An 11,615-nucleotide genomic window follows, 5' to 3' on the forward strand; every position below is an offset into this window, starting at 1 on the left:
ATGACGGGCGGGATCCACGTAAAAAAGTGGCTGCCCAGGTGTGCAACCCGAGGAGAGTAATTATGAGTGAGCAACCTTGCAACCAGTCACACGGGATCCAATAAATCCAGGCACTAATTACACCATGCATGATTCGGCCTTCCGCTGAGAGCCGCACCCAACCATAACCGAAGCCCGCTGTGCGGCATTGCGCCCGCGGCTTTATTCCGAATGAGGAATCTCGTGGCACCAAACCAGTAGGAGGTCGCTGTCGGCCCGGCCAGCTTGGGGGCCCCCGGCTTGACTGGAGGCTAGCAGCTCGGCCTTACAGTAGGCTGCCGCGGGTTAGAAGGTTCATGATCCTGGGGAAGCGGGTGCTCGAGCTTGTGGCTTGTAAGCCAGCTCTGGCCCGCGTCCAGCCGAGCCGCTGCAGTCTTGGATCTTGATCTGGCGGCAGGTCTTGGGCCAGTAGAGGTGGGCGACGGCCATGTTAACAAAGGTGAGGGGACGCTCTCTAGGAAATCGGTTCAATGTTTCAGCATTATTCCCTTGCTCCTTCCTCCCAGCTGTCTCGGAGTTCGAATTCTCGTGGCGATTGCGCAACAAGAACATCCAGAACGCAAGTGGTGAAGTCTAATCCACGGCACAGGCCAACATGGCTGACTTCTCACTCTCCCACATCACCATGTGGCTCGGCATATTAGCCGGTGCCGGCATACTCTACGTGAGTTGGCCAATGGTCCAGAGGAAACGGACAGACCTGGACTGACAACGTGTAAACAGACAACATGCATCGTCGTTTACCGCCTCTACTTCCACCCGCTGGCCAAACACCCAGGCCCATTCCTCGCCAAGATCACCGACGCCTACATGCTATGGCACAGCTACAAGGGCGACAGGCACCTGGAGCTGTGGCGCATGCACCAGAGGTACGGGCGGGTTGTGCGCTGGGGGCCCGACTCCCTCTCGTTCAACTCGTCGACGGCGCTCAAGGAGCTCTACGGCTTCCGCAGCAACGCGCGCAAGTCCGCCTTCTACGACGCGTTCGTCCACCCGGCGCCAAACACGCACAACTGCCGCGACAAGGAGCTGCACGCCCGCAAGCGGAGGGTCATGGCCCACGCCTTCAGCGACGGTGCCATCAAGGAGATGGAGAGGTATATCCTCGCCAACATCCGCACGTTTTGCGAGCAGATCGGCAGCCAGGCCGGCGGCAGCAGCACGGATGCCAAGGGCTGGACCACGGCGAGGTGCATGTCGGACTGGTTCGGATACCTGGCCATGGATATCCTCGGCGACCTGTGCTTCGGCAAGGCCTTCCACATGCTCGAGAGGCCGGACAACCGGTTTGCCATTGAGCTCGTGGGCACGGCAGCTCACCGGCACCTGATTGTATGACTCCTCTTCTTCCATCGTGCCATGATGACCATATTTAGAAGGGGATGATACTGACCTTGAATAACGCCCAGTGCGGCACAATGCCCATCCTCAACACCTTCTCCCTCGACCGCCTCCTCTTCCCCAACATCGCCGCCGGGCGCGCCAGGTACATGGCCTACTCGCGGGGCCAGCTGACGGAGCGCACCAAGCTGGGCGACGAGACGGACCGCCGCGACTTCTTCTACCACCTCCTCAAGGCGCGCGACCCGGAGACGGGCCAGGGCTTCACCACGCCCGAGCTGTGGGGCGAGTCGAACCTGCTCATCATCGCCGGCAGCGACACCACGTCGACCGCCCTGGCCGCCACCCTCTTCTACCTGACCCGCAACACGCACGCCCTCGGGAAGCTGCAGGACGAGGTGCGGTCGCGCTTCGCCGACGTCGAGGACATCCGCCAGGGGCCCCTGCTGAACTCGTGTGCTTACCTGCGCGCCTGCGTCGACGAGGCCATGAGGATGAGCCCGTCGGTCGGCGGGCTGCTGCCCCGTGAGATCCTGGCTGGCGGCATGACCGTCGACGGCGTGTTCGTCCCGGCTGGTACTGTGGTCGGCGTGCCGCACTATACCATCCACCACAATGCCGAGTATTACCCCAGCCCCTTCACGTACGCCCCTGAGAGGTGGATCGCCGGGTCGAAGCTGGAGTTTGGGAATGTGGTCGGCGAGTCGGACACGGCGGTGGCGCAGAGCGCATTCTGCCCGTTCAGGTGAGTTCCCTACCATCTGTCTCTGTTATTCGGGCAGTCCTCTCTGCTAGGCCAGGCCTGACAATCTTTCTCTCATAGCATTGGACCCCGTGGGTGCATCGGCAAGGGGCTGGCATATGTCGAGATGATGACAGCGCTGGCGAGGACCGTGTTCTTGTATGACATGAGGAGGTCGGTGGGTGTTGTTGACACGGCCGAGGGGCAGAAGGGAAGGGAGTGGGGGAGGGATCGACCGGACGAGATGCAACTGATCGACACGTTTACGAGCTGGAAGGAGGGCGTCATGGTTGATTTCAGGAAGAGGGACGGCATCTAATCAGCTGCCGCCTCCGGCAAGACCGAGTCGCAGAAGATTGGGTTCCTCCCAAGGTCGCCATGATCAGGCGATATGAGAATGAAACAAGGCGAGGTAGCTTTTGCATGGGACATTGATAGCGTAGTGTCTTTGTTTGTCGGGCAATATGTCAGTGAATAGAATGAAAACAACCTCTCTCTCAGAAGGTTGGCGATGACTTCACTGCCGGCCACCTGGGCAGGACTCCCACTTGCGCTCCAGTAAGACGCGAGCCCACTCACTGTGCGAACCCGAATCGGTTGCAATGCCGAGCCTACCCACCTTTTGCCCCGTTGTGCCCGTCACAAGACCTCATCGCATTGGCTGGTCCCTGGGTTCTCCCTCCGCTTCTTTGGGGAATCCCTGTCCTAGCTTAGGCCCTCCTCACTGACTCTCCTGGGGCAGTTCAGGACGTTCCTCGGTTGAATTCCAAGCTCTTGGAAGGCAACTCAACAAGGATCGGTGCGGGGGAATAAACATTGACGGCCCCGGCCAAGCAACTCGAGTTGCCCGCCGACGCGCTTCTCTGGTCTTCCAGGATGGGAATTCGGCCGAGCGCGTGCAAGTTAGGTCCCCAAGTCAGATTTATCCGCCTTGGAGATGGCTGGATGGGTTTCTACGGCGGGGAACACGGAGCCGGCTTTCTTGAGTCGCCCGCGCCATCTCCAACTTGGCGTCGACGACGCAGGCACATCTTTCTTATCTTACCCAAAGCAGCTTGTGATCGACAGCAGCATGTAGAGTAATCGTTGGAGTCGACGGCCAATCTGTCTTCTGCCCTTTCCCCTGCATTCACGTTATCCGGGTATGCCACCTCGGCTGGGCCCGTCGATACATTGCGGTTTGTCTATCTTGTCTTTTCAACAAGTTCCCCTGCCGGATTACGTCCACGGGTAGGGATAAGTGCTGCTCTCCGTGCATGACGACGACAACATCTGAGTGCCCGCCATGTGGAGATCTGCACTTCCCTGCCCACCGTCCACGATCTTCTTGGTTGACCCCACAGGCACAGACCGAGATACCCTTCCTCTTCTTGCTTGTCACCCTCGCGTCGGCACACCTCGGAGCGAGTATGGACTCATATCGCCCCTGCCCACACGCCCGCCCAGGAACACGCCCGCCCTCGTGATAACCACAATGTAACGTGCCGTTTGTTCATAAAAGACATGCTATCTCCCAGCCGATCCCCCGCCGGCAGCAGTGGTCCCTTGTTGCAAGGCACCAGTCTCCTCGGCCTCACCTTCTCTCCTCGAACGGCTCGCTTCCTGACCAGCCCGCCGTCGCCATCATGAAGTCCATCTCTGCCCTCGCCGGGCTCGTCAGCCTGGCGGTCGCCCAGTCGTGGCCAAACACGCCCTTCACCTCTTCGGGCCGTGACATCCTCGACGCCTCTGGGAACGTCGTCACTTTCGCCGGCGCCAACTGGCCCGGTGCGGCAGACGTCATGATCCCGGAGGGCCTGCAGTACCAGAGCGTGTCCTACATCGTCTCGAAGCTCAAGGAGATCGGCATGAACACGGTCCGGTTGACCTACGCCATCCAGATGATTGACGAGATCTACGACAACGGCGGAACCGACATCCCCCTGTCCAAGGCGCTCACCCAGGCGCTGGGTGAGGCCAACGGCACGACCGTCTTCAACCAGATCTTGGCCGCGAACCCAGACTTCAGTACCGATATCACTAGACTGGAGGTGAGTTTGACGCAGGAAAATGACAGAAATTCAAGGCCACTGGGAGTTATCGTTGCTGACCTTTTTGGACCCCAGGTCTTCGACGCAGTAGCTGCTGAGCTCGCTGCCAACGAGATCTACATCGTCCTGGACAATCACATGTCCCAGGGAGCGTGGTGCTGCAACACGGAGGACGGAAACTCGTGGTGGGGAGACACATATTTCTCACCGGCCAACTGGACCCGAGGACTGGCCTACATGGCGGATCACGTAAGTCTTCAGATACTGCCTTGGAATGGATTCGCGCCCTGAGTCCACCCGGCCCACCAGTCATACTGACAACGTCCCCAGGCCAGCTCATGGACCGCCTTGACCTCACTCTCCCTCCGCAACGAGGTCCGCCGGCCCGACAACAACGCCACCCTGCAGGAGACGTACAACTGGCAGACCTGGTACAAGAACGTCAAGGACGGCGCGGCCGCCGTCAACGCCGCCAACCCGGACCCGCTCATCATCCTGTCGGGCCTCGACTTCGACACCTTCCTGACGCCCGTCGTGCGCCGCACCGCCCTCACCCCCGGCACCGAGATCTTCTCCCGCGACGACTTCGCCGCCGACAAGCTCGTCCTCGAGCTGCACACCTACGCCAACAACGTCGCCAACTGCGACTCCTTCGAGACGAGCCTGTACAACAACGGGTTCCAGACCCTCAACATGACCGCCGACGTCGAGCACTTCCCGCTGCTGCTGACCGAGTGGGGCTTCGCGCAGGACGGCTCCACCTACCTCAAGCCGTACACGCAGTGCCTTGCGGAGTACCTCCCTGCGCAGAAGGCCGGCTGGATCATCTGGGTCCTTGCCGGCAGCTATTACATCCGCACCGGCACGCAGGACTTTGAGGAGACCTGGGGGCTTCTGTCGCACGACTGGAGCGACTGGCGCGACCCGCTGTTTGTCAACAGCACCTTGGCACCCATGGTTGAGAACACCCTCTCGTGAGAAGTCCCTGGGTCGTATGCGTGGCTTATGTATATTGAAAATGATAGCACGGTGAAAATTATGTATATTTGTCCGTGTTGTGGTATCTAGTAATAAGACTGTAGATATAGGACACCCTCGCCGACGTGCGTGTACTCGCAATCACGGGACCATCCCACCATCATATTACACATTGCTTGATTAAACTGTGAAGCTTAGCTGATCTGTGAGACATTCGGCGCTGGGCTGAGCCTGGAGACTTCTGAAGTCTGTGATAGTTTATTGCACGTTGAGATTCTAGACTCAGCTCCCAATGCTGCGACTGCTGAAGTCCAGCCTGCGTTGGGCCACTGCCAACCATCATGCGCCATCTAGGTGACATTTTGGAACTCCCAGATGTCCAAGAACGGTAATGGTTCTCCAGCCAAACAATTTGCCAACATGCTGTCACAATTTCATTGAGGATACAAAGCTCTGTTCCTTTGATACAGAAGCTAAATCTTATTCAGCCGGCACTCGCACCCGTCGATTGACCCACGTAGCACAGTGTCATTGTTAATTCCACTATCATCGAGGGTTCTAAGGCTTTTTTAGCAATTGGAACAAAGCCATCTCGGATGACAATGACATTGTTCCTAATATGACAGACCCAAGGGATTGAATCTACCCGATTACCTAGGTAGATTACATGGAAACGCTTGGGGATACATTTCTGTTCATCTGGGAAAGTCTCGGAGTTGGCACTTATTATCCTCAGTGATGAGTTGCGGGCCGTGGCTCGGCTCAGCCCGGGACTACGACTTTGCTACCGTATCTTACCTGGTTTCGCTTCTATTCCGCATACGTCCGAGGACAAGACTGTTCTTCTCTCCTTACCGAGCTTGCGAGCGTGATCCTTCCTTCAGAAACCTCAAAATGAGCTATCTAGTCACGAGGTTAGCTCCCATCTACGCTTTGTCATATGCACTGTCTACGTTCGCATGAATCCTTCTGTCTTTCATAGTAAGAAATAATAAGCCGGACAGGAGAATACTGCAGTGTCATTGATTGCAAAATCCTGGACGACCAAACCTCCCCAGCCTGTCACTCTCAGAGACCAACAGCGTCAACAGCCGCGCCGAAATGTGTAATTAGTTGCCAGCTGCGGTACTCTACTCCTCACTGCATGGCGCAGAACACCTACCTGATCAGGCTTTGAAATCCTCTGCTCACCATGCTTCGGCATGCACCCTGGTTGTGTATATTCTGTACCCCTGCTTTATTAGGCGGTAAGACTAGCCCCAGCTGCCAGGCTGCATTCCTGTGGACCAACACCTACCTACCTGCAGGCTGGAGATTAGGGCAATTGGGTTACGTCGAATCCTGCTGCGAGGGGCTAATTCCACCGTATCTCCATGCCTTACGTAATTGAATTTTGTGGAAAACAACGCCTCTGGTCAACTGGCTCATTTTCAGCTGCTCAGGACGCATACAAAAGTCGCCAACAGTACACGAATGAACCTTCGCTGTGAAATCACCAAACTTCTACGTTGCTGCCTGACCGCCTGCTTCGAATGCATATTTGTGCTGCTCTCGTGAAAGCCGCTGCGGAATTTTTAATGGCTATGGCTACCAAGGATGCTTCAAGCTACTACTACTCCGTCTCCACCCTGAACGTGAAACCGGAAAACCAGGCAAAGGTATATATACATTCAGCAGATGTCCTTATGAGACGTTGAAGGTCAAATTTCAAAATATGATTTGGATGATTTCGTGAGGATAGATACTGATCTTGTGTGTCTTTGCTCTAGGTGGTCGAGTTCTTTACACGTGTGGGGGAAGCAACAGAACGGCTGGAGCCCGCTGCCAAGATCTATCGATGGTATAAGGTTCAAGACAAGGACCAGTTTGTCTTCATTGAAAAGTCAGTAAACCGTGCTGGAACATCACTGATGCTGATAATTCAGTCACCCCAGCTAACCGGTGCATTGCTCGCAACAGATTCGCCAGTGAGGCAGATTATCGCGCACATCAGAAGTCAGAGCACGTTCAAGGCCTGTATCGAGAGTACATCGACTACATTACAGAACCTTTCGCGTTTTATCCGATAGACACTTCCGAGGAAAGATTGATTGGGGGTTTGAGAGGGAATGAAATGTTACTAAGATGAGAGCTCAGCAATCCCTTCAATGTTTCGGGCAATATTCCTAGTAGTGCGGTGATGATACCTTGATCGGGGCCCCGGGCCCTGAGATCCTTGAAGCAGAACGCATTTGTACTATGATTGTCACATAGTCTCAATAGGTAGCTACCAGACTGGGAAAAATGATGCCTTGGTGCTTTTCATAGGGAGATAAGGAGGGGGTTTTGAATCGCTCGTCTCGGCGTGTCGGCGTCTCGTTGCACTTGTCGAGATCAATGTGAAAAGTATGGATGAGCACCGACAGCAGGTGTTGATTCGTGATGTTTTGTGTACAAGATCGTAGCAGCTTTGGAAGTTGTCCTCCCAGTGACTTAGTAACGGTGAGCCTCAACACTCGCTCAAACCCGTTTTGGCATTCGAACATGCAACCGAGCGTTGACATTCCCCTGCAATGTGAGCCTCCAAAAGTACAAAGAGATGCCAGAACAACATGCTCTGGGCGGTGAAGGAAAGACAAGAGACGTGGGAATACCAAGTCGGGGAGGATGAACTCTACCGATTGAAGGAAAGATCCCACCAAGGCCTCAAGCTCCGATGCTGGAGCCTGGGGGTTGGACAATCATTCTAGGTATAAATAAAGAACGGGCGATTTTCCATACGGTGTTGCTTTATGGAATCTGAGTGCTCCTTGTTTGCACTACAAACATGAGAATGCTCTTCTGATGGCACAGAAACGAGTGAAGAATTTCAAATGCCAGACTGCACCCCTCATAGTCCCCAAACGAAACAAAAATAATATATCCACATCAGGGTTTGAACCCGAGTCTCCGGGGAGTTCAAGTGCAATTGCCTTTTGAAAGCCCGATATGCTAACCACTGCACCATATGGATAGAAGGTTGCATGTTAAAAGCCTTCAAGTAGGCCGGTGGGTGGGTGCAGTGCTAGTGTGTTTCTGGCTGTTTGTTTGTCGTTTGTTTGCAGTTGAGTCACCCGGTGACGGCCACGCCAAATGACTGCGGACTTTCTGCCTGCCTGAGTGGCATTCCTGGCCCTCAATTGAAAATGTGTGAGGATTGGCTGTATCTGTGTCTTACTGGACTGAGGGCGTCCGTTTGCAGTTCCAAGTGTTTGCATTTGCTTTATTTTCTCTCCCCCCCCCCTCACTCCCATGACTTCGATGAAAGGCCTCTGGAATAAGCAATCACCATCCATTTTGCTCTACCCAGGGATTATCTTTCTTAGATTTGCGATGTTACGTACCTAGGTACTACTAGTACTGAACAATCTTAGACTATCTTTGACTTCATATTTCAGCATCCGATTCTCACTTACTGCCCCAGGGTGGCATCATTGATGCTTGTGTGTGACGATGAAGACACTGATTAGAAGAAGACTATCAGCAACACCGACATTCTCTAATATTAAACAACTGGCTGGACAATTTGAGGGTTGGTGGCCCATGGGAATGACGGCAAAATATCAATGAGCACATGAAAACTCGCAGCCTGCCTAACCCAACACCCCAGAACGAAGAGAGTGGTGATACAGTCACTCAGCTTGCAATCATACAATTAGTCACGGGATTACAGTAAAAGAGGCAGTGAAGTATTAGTGACAGTCCTGATGAAGGTTTAGGGGGTTTATTGTGGTGACAAGAACGAAGAGGTAAAACTAGATACATCAAGAGGAAGCAAAATCCTGGACATTTGGTACCTTCCTCTTTCTCATCATCAGCCTGGCACTAGGATCCAAGAATACGTTCTCGTCTGCGCTCATGGTCCTAGGCATCGACTTTCCCTCAGGATATTTGAACTCGAATTCCGTGAGTAGTCGTGCCAACAGCATTTTGATCTCAGCCACTCCGAGAAACCTTCCCGGGCAGGCTTGATTACCGTAGCCAAACGTAAGGTTGCTATCCATATCGGTGATAACAGCCTGGTGCCTGTCCAGCTGGTCTACTGATGAGTAGCGCTTGCGGTAGCTGCGCATAGGATCAAATGTAAGCGGATCTGGTGTAACCATAGGGTCCATCTGATGCTCAGAACTAGTGAAAGCAATCCTGGCACCCTTTGGGATTTGCGTCCCGTCTTTCAACGTGTACGCGGAAAGAGCCACTCTTTGCGGATTCACTGTTGTCGAGTTAGTCAAAAGAAACACAAAGTATTGGTACATCAGACAGGACTCACAGAGTATGGGCGGGTGCAGTCTGAAGCATTCCAGCAAGAAGGAATCCATCTTCTCTAGTTTTGTGTGCCACCGCCTGTAATCAATTTCGTGATCACCCATCTGCTCCTTGACTTGTTCGATCTCCTCGAGTATCACGGGAAACCATTCCGGGTGCTCACAGAGCTCGAACAGGAAGGTGGCAGTATTTGTTGAGGTGGTGTGGATACTCGCAAGCGTCATGACACACTGGCGGTTGGCCATCTCAGCGAGCGTAGTTTCCTCCTGAGTCCCATTATCGAGCATCCAGTCAACAAGCGTTTCGTCCGCTTCGTCCTCGACTAGTTCGCAGTGGTCTTGTTCCCGCCGGGAATCAACGTGCTTTCTCATCCTGGCAGCCATCACCTCTTCGGCTTTGTTGCGGTATTGTTTTAGACGGATTCGCGAAGGAAGCACTGCCGCGACGATGGGGCGCACCCATGTTGGGAACATGCGCAGGACGAAGGCAGTGGTGAATGCGTCCATTGTGTAGTCAAGAGACACTTTGATCCATTCCGGATCACGACACGCTGGCAACCCTAAAAATATTCTTGCTGACATGCGGGCAACCAGCAGTCGTGAGATTTGCTGAACGTCAACCTCGGCCCAATCTGTTGAATGTCAGAAAATCCAAAGAGAATTATGAGAAATATCCACTTACCCTCTGGTTGAGGGACGTCCAAGTCCCAACCGTAATCGAGTTCCTGGGAAGCAATTTTCAGGAATTTGGATAATTCAGGTGCCAGTTTGCGCTTCATAACTTGAACATGGAGGTCAGATCTGTTCAGAAAGTGTAAATCTGTCCACTTGTAAAGCATGTTCTAAGTCCTATCAGTACAGAGAGCCATTGCAAACAGTTTAAATTTGCCTAGACTGACTTGAGATGTTGCAATTCTGCCGCTAAGAATTGAAGGCGATATCAGGCGGACCTCTTCGAGATACTGCATTGGCAGAATGTTGTAGTCTGTATCAAAGCGACGAACAATGAATGGAGAACCTTTGAACTTGTGTATGTGTCAACATTTCATACGAGGGCATAGAATGAAGACTGATGCGGTGGAGGTGGGGTGGTGACTTGGGCAATTAAAAGGTACCTTCTGATATCCGCTCGAGATGATGCTTCTCGCTCCGGTCACGAATTTCAACTGAGACACCATCGCAGGCCACAGGCGGGAGGTGTTGTGGACGGGAACTTTGTCGATATTCTTCTTCTTGGACCCATGAAGAGCCGAAGTTATGCATAACGTGACAAGCAGTAAGCCCGCGATCTGTCCAATACTGGCACACCGGGTGATGTCGACCAATTGGAGCATGTATTTTCCAATACTGGCGGAGGACATTTTGATGATACAGTCTTACTGATGTATAGAACCTTGCGCCCTTGGCATTAACGAAGCTTCAAAATGGCGGAATCAACAATGGTGCGAAAGCTCAATAAAGTCATGACCATCGAGGATGTCAGTTGCAATATAACAGGCTGATCCTGCAGTCCTTCCAGAGGCGGCAAGCTACCTTCGGGTCTCGGTTCTTCTCACCCACCAAGTCAGCCGATGGGCCCACACACAGCCCTACTTACATACAAGCAGATTTTAAGTATTTATTTAAGTACTACCTAACTTTAACCTTAAGTTACTTAATAATTAGAAAAGTTATTTTAATTTTAATAATAATCTAATACTTTTTAAAATATAAACTTTAATATATAAATTTTACTTATTTTTAATTTTATTATTAAATTTATTTTTATTAATTATTAATAAATATTTATTTCTATTTAAAATAACTTTTTTATATTTTTAAATTATTAATTTTTTATAATAATTATTAAATTTAATACTATATTATAAATAATTTTTTAATAAGATTATAATTCTTAATAATCTTTTATTACTTATTCTATCCTATAAATTCCTTATATTCTAAGGGTTAGTTTTATTATATTAAAGAGTAGATACTTTAAATATTTATTATAATAATCTATAATTTATTATAAATTTATAATAAATTATTATTTAATAGTAAATTTATTATAAATTAATTATTTATTATACTTTTATAATAAATTTTAATTTTTATATTTAATATACTTTTAAACTAGTATATTATAATAGGTTAAACTTTAACCCTCTTTTACTACTTTTATTTATACTTTATAGGATTTTTAATAAATTTTAATCTTCT

The 11,615-nt window shown here is 51.4% G+C and overlaps 4 protein-coding genes across 4 annotated transcripts; 3 read left to right on the forward strand and 1 right to left on the reverse strand.

The window, feature by feature from the left end:
- The first annotated feature begins 167 nt into the window (after positions 1–167).
- KVR01_013817 (uncharacterized protein) lies at positions 168–2,637 on the forward strand. Its single transcript, XM_044791266.1, has 5 exons — positions 168–478; positions 629–703; positions 763–1,371; positions 1,449–2,125; positions 2,204–2,637. The coding sequence occupies exons 1-5, from the start codon at positions 467–469 to the stop codon at positions 2,439–2,441; spliced, it is 1,611 nt and encodes a 536-aa protein (XP_044637244.1). The 5' UTR covers positions 168–466; the 3' UTR covers positions 2,442–2,637.
- A 636-nt stretch (positions 2,638–3,273) lies between these two features.
- KVR01_013803 (uncharacterized protein) lies at positions 3,274–5,139 on the forward strand. Its single transcript, XM_044788856.1, has 3 exons — positions 3,274–4,152; positions 4,228–4,401; positions 4,483–5,139. The coding sequence occupies exons 1-3, from the start codon at positions 3,748–3,750 to the stop codon at positions 5,128–5,130; spliced, it is 1,227 nt and encodes a 408-aa protein (XP_044637230.1). The 5' UTR covers positions 3,274–3,747; the 3' UTR covers positions 5,131–5,139.
- Positions 5,140–6,598: 1,459 nt separating this feature from the next.
- KVR01_013815 (uncharacterized protein) lies at positions 6,599–7,463 on the forward strand. The gene is made up of 3 exons (XM_044794044.1): positions 6,599–6,788; positions 6,900–7,012; positions 7,090–7,463. Exons 1-3 carry the CDS (start codon positions 6,663–6,665, stop codon positions 7,256–7,258), a joined length of 408 nt encoding a protein of 135 aa, XP_044637242.1. The 5' UTR covers positions 6,599–6,662; the 3' UTR covers positions 7,259–7,463.
- Positions 7,464–8,856: 1,393 nt separating this feature from the next.
- On the reverse strand, positions 8,857–10,869 carry KVR01_013792 (uncharacterized protein). Its single transcript, XM_044789152.1, has 5 exons — positions 10,529–10,869; positions 10,313–10,438; positions 10,096–10,255; positions 9,419–10,045; positions 8,857–9,361 (listed from the first exon to the last, which is right to left on the reverse strand). The coding sequence occupies exons 1-5, from the start codon at positions 10,772–10,774 to the stop codon at positions 8,913–8,915; spliced, it is 1,608 nt and encodes a 535-aa protein (XP_044637219.1). The 5' UTR covers positions 10,775–10,869; the 3' UTR covers positions 8,857–8,912.
- Positions 10,870–11,615: the final 746 nt, after the last annotated feature.

This window comes from Diaporthe batatas, assembly GCF_019321695.1.
Source record: "Diaporthe batatas strain CRI 302-4 chromosome Unknown Contig00032, whole genome shotgun sequence".
NCBI lineage: Eukaryota > Fungi > Ascomycota > Sordariomycetes > Diaporthales > Diaporthaceae > Diaporthe > Diaporthe batatas.